The sequence below is a fragment of the Charadrius vociferus genome, unplaced genomic scaffold (genome assembly GCF_000708025.1).
Source record: "Charadrius vociferus isolate BGI_N301 unplaced genomic scaffold, ASM70802v2 scaffold1677, whole genome shotgun sequence".
Classification (NCBI taxonomy): Eukaryota; Metazoa; Chordata; class Aves; order Charadriiformes; family Charadriidae; genus Charadrius; species Charadrius vociferus.
Genome location: NW_009649298.1, coordinates 173380 through 181566, shown reverse-complemented (window position 1 = coordinate 181566; position 8187 = coordinate 173380). Strand labels below are relative to the sequence as shown.

The following is an 8187-nucleotide window of genomic DNA, read 5'->3' as shown; positions in this document are numbered from 1 at the left end:
ATGGGTACCAGCCAAGGCCCTTTCCAGATTTTTTCTGGGTCCCTCAGGGGTAGTTCAGGGTGTGGTTTGGCCCAGCAAGGAACTCCTTACAGACCTTCAGGTGCAGATGGTGGTGCCAGCACCACACATGCCTCCTTCTCCTCTGCCAGACCCCTCTGGCTGGCTACTGGAGGAGGGGCGCCTTGGGGAGGCTTCGGCGAGCACCATGGGGAAAGCATCTTCCTGGGTGGGAATGAGAAACAGACTATGCAAAACCTGAATGACCGTTTGGCTGCGTATCTGGACAAGGTTCGCGCCTTAGAAGCAGCTAACGCTCAGCTGGAAAGCTGCATCCTAGAGTGGCACAAGACAAAGTCTCACGGAAAGAGGCATGACTTCAACCAGTACGAGCAAAACGTCACTGACATGCAAAGACAGGTAAGTCAGAGCTGTGACTATGTCATTCTATGCTCTTTTAAGGAATCTGGATACTCATTTATGCTGATGGTGTTCCTTTAAAGAAAGTTAAATAAAAGCTTTTAAATGTTAGAGATACTAATGAAAGTGCTTACAGGACCTGGGCATAAACATTCTTTGTGCTCACAAGGAGGAGAACGGGTTACAAGAAAGGAAGGCTGGAAGGAGACAAGGGAGATTCTGCAAAGACTGGTGGTATAAAGCGATCTGTGTTCTGCCAAGGGTTCGTTTCTGTACGTGAAACTGTGGTTTGAGTAACTATGTCTGGCAGAATTTGGTCTTTTTGACTGCACATGTATTCATACTACAAAGCCGGCAAACCGAAGCCTTCTTTCACGCTTGCTGTCTTTAGACATACTGTTGCATTTCATTTCTTTGATTCTTGTGGTAGCAGACAATGAAACTACAGGAGTTTTGGGTCCAATGAGCTTATGTAATCAGATGGAAAAATACTTCATTGTAATTAAGAAAATAGCAGTGACAAATTCCTTGTGGATGTTTTCACTATAATTAAAAGGAGAATTTCTGGTTCCTGCCAGTAGTTAATATTAACGTTCAACAATAACTCTTTCAATCTCCCAAACTCACGTGTCTTCATATTTAAGCATAATATTAATCTGTATTCATAATGAACATACTTAGCACTGTAACCATCTGTGTGACTAATCAGTGTAATTAACTTTACACAGCCATATGAGGCAAAAAAACAAAGCTATTCCAAATGTGATGCTGTAGTTTTCCCTCCAGTTTTTATAATGTGATTACTTGGCATACTCAAGACCCAGAGAATTTTTTTTTCAAAAGGGCTTGGAAATGGCATTATCCCGCCTCTTTGCTGATTGAGGCCAGGGACTTAATCAAACTCCCCGCTCACTGTTAAATGTGTTGCCTCCAGGCAGAAGATGAGGCACTCCGACCACAGACAAGTGTAAGGAGAGCCAGAATTGTCATCACCTAGTTCTGTTTTAAGAATAAAGAAAGGTCATCCATCTCCAGAACTATCACTTGAGCACTTTTTTTTTTAACTGATCCAGAGATAAAAAACTTGCTCATCAAGAATATAAATGTGTTCACATTGATTTGGAATGAATAAATCAGAAATATTTCAGAAGACAGTAAGACTAAAAACATAATGCCGATTGGGGCAAAGCCGTCACTTTTGAATAGGTTGTACCCAAACCACCTACTTTTAACACTCACCACTTAAATAGCTTAAATAGACGGGCTAGCGGCCCCTGGCAGCCCAACGGCTGTCTCAGACAGCCAGTACTCAATGTGGTGCTCATACTGGGGAGGAAGGGCTGTTAAAGGATTATTCACAGGCGGCGATTCAGTGATTTAACCCAGAATTTTTACTTTCTCTATAAATTATTGTAATTAGCACCATGACTGCCAGCAAAATGAGTGAAAATATAGCATCTAATTATTAACCATAATTAAATTAATTAACCATGAATTAAAAAGATGAAACTAATTTAGCACCTAAAATGAAATTTAGAAAAAATTTAGGATCCTATATCCCATAACCCAGAAAATCTGCGATGTACGGGCTGTCTAAACTTGGAGGTGTATAACCACTTGAGTCCTACCTTTTGGACCAGATGGAGCAGCGCGTTTCCTTCTGACTGCATTCTAACCCACATACAAAGTAAAATAGCACCAGTTCTTCAGGTAAACGTGTCACTCAAACATCTTGTACTGCTAAATAAGCAAACTGATTTACAGAGCATTCAAGCAGACAGGATCGATGCTGTTGGACAAAGGAAACAAGACATGCTGAAGAAGAAGTCAGTGCCAGAAACCTTCTTGAAAAAAATCTGTTTTGAGAAGGAATTTGAGTGTATTTCAAATATAATAATGACTGAGTCCTTAATTAAGTTATCTGTATGTTTGCGGATTGATATTAGCGATGCACTCATATTCATGATGGATGTAGTGAAGAAATTTGTATAACTAAACAGATAAATGTCCCCATTTGAAATGCACTCCTAACTGGCACAGCAATCAATATCCTACAGGAGCCGGCAAAACACTGCCAATTGTAACTCCTTTGATGTATTCTTCAGACTGGACAGAAAGAGTCATAAAGCATTTATATAAACATGTTGCTGTGTTGCAGGATTATGAAGTGGCAAATGTTGAAGAACTTCTATGCTGTTTTCTCATTGCCTTATTACCTTCCATAGTAAAATTTACCATTCTCTAAGGATGGATTCAAGAATTGCCTCTTCTTGGACAACAAACTCCAGGCAGCAACACATTTAGGGTATTGTTACACTTCTTCAGCTGGCCTTGATCGTGGTCCAGGGCAGTATCCAAGGTGTGCTGCTAAATGCCCAAGAATGTATAGTCTGTTAACAGATTAGTTAAAACATTCCACAAACACCTTCTTTTTTACTACGAGAGGTAAACTTTTGACACTTCAGGACAGTTTTGTCATTTCCTCATTTCTTTGTGATTCATTTAGGTGTGGGAAGTTTTACTTCAAGGTGCTGAGAGCTCTGTAAAGGGCTAATGATTTCTGTACAGCCATAACGCCCCTTGTTTTGCTCTGTAAGTGTTGAGTGAAGGCAGCTGTTGGAACCGCAACCATGCTTCTCTTTCCTCTTTGTTAGAAAAGGACATGACGTCCCACAATTATTAGCTCCTGCCAATTATGTACGAGTTCCTGCTAGAATTGCTTCAAAGATTTCGAATGGAATACTGAGCTTTTCATATTCAGATCTATAGTTCAAAGCTATTTCATGTTAACAGGGACTTACAAGTCTTTGCAGTGATGCTGAGTACACTAAATGAATGGTGCAGTGCACTTTTTCCTGCACCTTTTAGGGCAATTTTCAACATCCCAAAGCAAAATTAGAAATATGAATTAATCACTCTGTGCTGCTGGACGATTCAGTACAGTTATAGGGGAATAACTGAATGGGCCATGACAATTAGATGCCAGTGTTATTCTCAAAATGACAATCCGTGCGACTCCAGACCGAAGCACATGATGGACTTGAGGGGTCCTGCTCATGAGTTGCTGCTGCCATCATCGTTATGCCTCTGCATCACACCACCGATTCAGCAAGGTCTTTTTGCACATGCTTACCTTTTAGCATATGATTAATTTCAGTATTTTTATTGTACTCAGACAGAGCTTAATGGTTCTTACTGAAATTCACCCTAAAGATGACTAAGGCTGCTTTTCCAACAATGCTACACAGAATCAAAATCAGTTCACAAAAAAAGGGGAAGACAGCGATTGTTATTCTGTAATATACCGTGAAGTTTGTGTAATATTATTCATATCCTCTACTTGACCAGGAGTAAGATGACTCCTCCTGCTTCATATCCAGAAAAGTAAGACAAAGAAAAAATAAGATTATGGACAAACCTGCAGAAACACCTAAGTAAATCAGGAAACTAAGCTTCTTTCATTCATGTACTCTCCTTAACATGGGACTTCTACTATTTAGATGCTTCCTACAAGCAGCAGGGAGTCTAAAACAGCACAGGTTATTCACCGTCACCATATGGCAACACTGAGTCTCCTGTTGGATTCTCTGTTTTCCAGATTGAGGATAGCAAGATCACCAATGCCAGTATCCTTTTACAAATTGATAACGCCAACATGGCATCTGAAGACTTCAGGCTCAAGTAAGCTCTTCTTTGCTTTCCTGATTAAGTTTGAAAGAGGATTAAGGAAAATACTACTTTTTCTTGAAAATCCAGTATGAAACTGATTTTACTGAGGTTTTCTGGTGGTACTTGATAAATAAAATCAATGTAGAACAGAAAAAAAAAAACACCAAAAAGGACAAAAAAGGATGTAAAAACCACAAATGATTTCTGAACAATCTTGAGTCACCCTGTTTATGATACTTAGTTCAGGTCCTGAAGAGCAGGTTTTACAGCAGACACTTGATACTTGTGACAAAAGGCATTTAAAACTGTCATCTGGGAATACAAATTAAGCCTTCTCTGCACTATGCTTCCCCAGTCCAGCCCAAATCTATTTCCTGTACTTATCACCTCTGCTGTCCAGCTCCGCAGGAAATACCCGTCCGTCAGTACCTTCTGCTTTGGAGTCTCCCGAGTTTTGCCACATTAACTGGGCCGGTGCTTCCTTGGTTCCCAGTGCACAGTTTGACTTCTCAGTACAGTGTTAAAAGATAGTTCTCACACAAACTAAAAACCCAAACTGTTGGGACAGACAATTTCCAGGCAGATCTTTGCAAAGGAAAGGAATTTACATTTCTGTAAGTTAGCCTTCTTAGGAATCATGAAGATTTGTCTTACCAACAGATGATGATCAGCCATTAAAAAAATATTTCAGCTTTTGGTAATATTATAACAAACTTAAAGACTCTGAACGCTGCAGGCCTTACCTAGCCTTGCCTTTCTGTCTTTGTCATTCAGTAGTGTCATAAAAAGGAAAGAGTGGAACTACTTTGAGAGATTGGAATCACAGAATGAGTCTGATGGATTGAATGTAGAAACATAATAGCGCCCACAAAAAACAAAGTAAAGAGAGAGAGTCTGAGGAGCAAAAGTGCTTCATATGCCCAAGGGAAGATATGGCAGTGTCCTTCTGAGCTCACTACAGATGGCAAACTGCGAGAGGTTAGAGAGGAATGTTCATAACTGGCTTCCATGACATTTTTCCTGTTTTCTGAAGGACTGAAAAGTTATCATTTTGGAAAAACTACGGAAAGCATTAATTGTAGATACTGTGTTGACATATTTACTGGCAAATCTTTGAGAATCATATTCTCAAAGCTTTCACAACCTGGTGAATATTAACATGCAAAAAGGAAAATGAAAGAAAGAGCAATTACTTCATACCATATAGGAGTTGTAAGGAAGAAAGAAAAACAATAATGAAACCCATTTTAAGACTATTCAAGAATATTCAAATAACATATTTTAGAAACAGAATTGGTTTCCTTGGTTTTTTTGTTCTCTCTAGTTGCCTACACAGAGGACTTAAGCAAGTCTCCTTCTCTCTGATACCGCTTATACAAGAGGCTAGCAGCAGTCTGTTCTCAGCAAGCATGCTTTATCTTCTTTTTCCTGAAAAAGGTACGAAGCAGAGAAGTCTCGCAGGCAGGGAGTGCAGCTTGATGTTGAGAACCTGCGTAAGGAGCTTGACGGCCTGACCATTATTACAACAGATCTGGAAATGGAAATTGAAGGCTTGAGAGAAGAGCACATCCTCAGGAGGAAAGACCATGAGGAGGTAGAAAAAGTTCCACTTGGTAAAATCCTATCACACAAATCTTCGCTACCATGTAATTAACTTTGAGTAAGATCCACAACCTATAAATGGGATTGATGATTCAGAACCTAATCATATTTAAAGCAGCCAATGAGAGTCAGATGAGGCACAAAGTTGTGTACTACTTTACCAATTAAATTAGGATTTCAGATAGGATAACAAATTGCTGTTATTTTCTACCAGATCATTTTCTAGTCACCTGCCGTCTGTCATATGCTAACAATGACTTACACATTCGACACAAATGTTCCCAGAAATGTTTAGATATAAATACACACAGATTTCAAGTAAGCAGGAAATGCTGCTCTCGAGTTTTACTCTTCACAGACTTTCCCCTCGACTCTGGATATATCATTTCACAGAAGCACAGAAACACAGAGTGGTTGAGGTTGGAAGGCACTTCTCGAGGTCACCTTGTCACCCCCCCAGCTCAGGCTGGGTCACCTAGAGCAGGCTGACCTGAACTACACAGATCTTGAATTCTTGAAGGATCAAAATTAAAAGGAATGGTTGGTGAAGTCAAGTAAAATTACTTATTCTTGCAAAATCCTAAGCTAAATAATTAGATGATACTTAATAATTGTCAAAAAAACATGCTGATCTGAATTCTTCCAGAGCTGTACCACAGTGGCCTCTGTAATTCCCACATACATAATACCACTGACAATGGTATATATATAATGACAATATAATGACAACATGCTGTTTTGCTTGATCTGATGCTGTTTTTGGTTATTACCTAGTGCAGAACCAAACATCCTACTCGGTGCCTGTGGATTATTAAAAAGGAGAATAGAAATACAAGGGTTACACAGCAGTAGGTGAAGTTGTCTTTGGCTGGTCCCCTTATAGCCAGGGATACTCCCGAACAAATATAATAAAACAGTTCTTGGAAACAGGGCGACCAACAGAGACATCAGTATGTCCAGTTGGTCGGCATTTTGGAGGCCATGATGTCATACCCTGAAACGCTGCTTTGCCTGGGCACTTTGGAAAATGGTACCTAGCACATATGATTGTGCTACACCGAAAGGAATGTTACCATACCTGCTTGACTTGTCCTCTAATTATGTTGTTTACACAGTAATTATATGCTTTAATCCAATTATTCCTTTAACAATTACACAGAACTTTTACATTACTCTCCTGTAAACTTAGTTACAGTTCCATAAATATTAACATACAGGGTAAGAAAGATGAAATTACTGTTAGATTTTCATCAAAGGTTTTGGGTTCCTAATAGATAAATGAATACAAAATGTCAGTGCTTCTTCATTGAGTATGTACCTTCCAGAAACATTATATGAAAAGATCTTCCCACATGTTTTTTTATTGAGTTCTCTAGCACAGTTCTGCCACAGAAGCAGATATAAGTCACTGGTTTAAGTCACATCATAGTATTATCCACATATAAATTTTCCAAAGAGTGTTAACTGAATATATATAACGATTAACCTACTGTAATGAAAAAAATATTTTGGGTAATGTGAGAGGATGGAGCTGAAGAAGACAAGACAGGAAGGAAAACTTTCCACTTTCGTGAACAAGTTTCCCTGTTTCCTCTGCTAATGTATGAACAGGATATGGAAGCAAATCGTTCATCACAAGACTTCAAAGTCAATGTAAAAGTAAACGCAGCACCTCCTGAAGACTTAGCCAAGATTCTAGCAGAAATAAGAGAAGATTATGAAGCCATAATTGAAAAGAATCGTCAAAGCCTGGACAGTTGGTACAAAGAACAGGTAACAGCTCTTTCCTGCTCGTTTCAAAGATCCCTGCTGCCGTCTGTGAATGGCCAGAATCAGTACGCTTTCCTCTTGCTTTTGCTCCCTAGAGCACAGCTATGTCTCTGGCAGCAACCCCCAACCCAGAGCAGATGCAGCGCAGTGAGAACGAGATCAAGGATCTGACGCGTACTTTACAGTCCCTGGACATCGAGCTGCAGGCACAGATGAGTAAGGTATCTATTGTAGACACCCCTGGCTGGTTGCTGTTACTTCATGTATTCTCAGAAATTGTTGTGGACCAATTCTTCATTTAAATCCATAGCCTAGCATAACTTTATTGTAATTATTAAAGTCTCAGTGAAACTGGCATTTGGACCATGCTTGACTTTGCCAGAGTATGCAGAATGGATTCAGCAACCACCACCAAGAAATGAAAAATTTATGTCTCTCCTTAGAATAAAATATGGGGAGAAGAAAAAGAAGAGGTACAATAGCTGACTCCATGATCTAGAAAGAAAAAAATGTGCAAAAGACAGATAGTAACACAAATTTCATATTTACAGCCACTATTAGAACGTATGAGAGATCTGAACTGGGAAAAATGTTGGTGGGAAATCTTGAAAAATATTACTCAGCTCTTGTTCAGGTTAAAGCTCACATACCCATGACTGGAGACTTTGGACAGTGAATGCAGAGCTGACAAAGGAGTCAACAGTCACAGGAGCACAGCTTTTCAGCAGG

The 8187-nt window shown here is 39.5% G+C and overlaps 1 protein-coding gene across 1 annotated transcript in view; it reads left to right on the top strand.

The window, feature by feature from the left end:
- The window catches only part of KRT23 (keratin 23 (histone deacetylase inducible)), a 9595-nt gene continuing 1408 nt past the window's right edge, over positions 1-8187 (top strand). Inside the window, exons 1-5 of the mRNA XM_009889109.1 lie at positions 1-417; positions 4016-4098; positions 5524-5680; positions 7300-7461; positions 7554-7679. Of these exons, the coding sequence (XP_009887411.1) occupies positions 1-417; positions 4016-4098; positions 5524-5680; positions 7300-7461; positions 7554-7679 (945 nt within the window). The remainder of the gene's footprint in view (positions 418-4015; positions 4099-5523; positions 5681-7299; positions 7462-7553; positions 7680-8187) is intronic.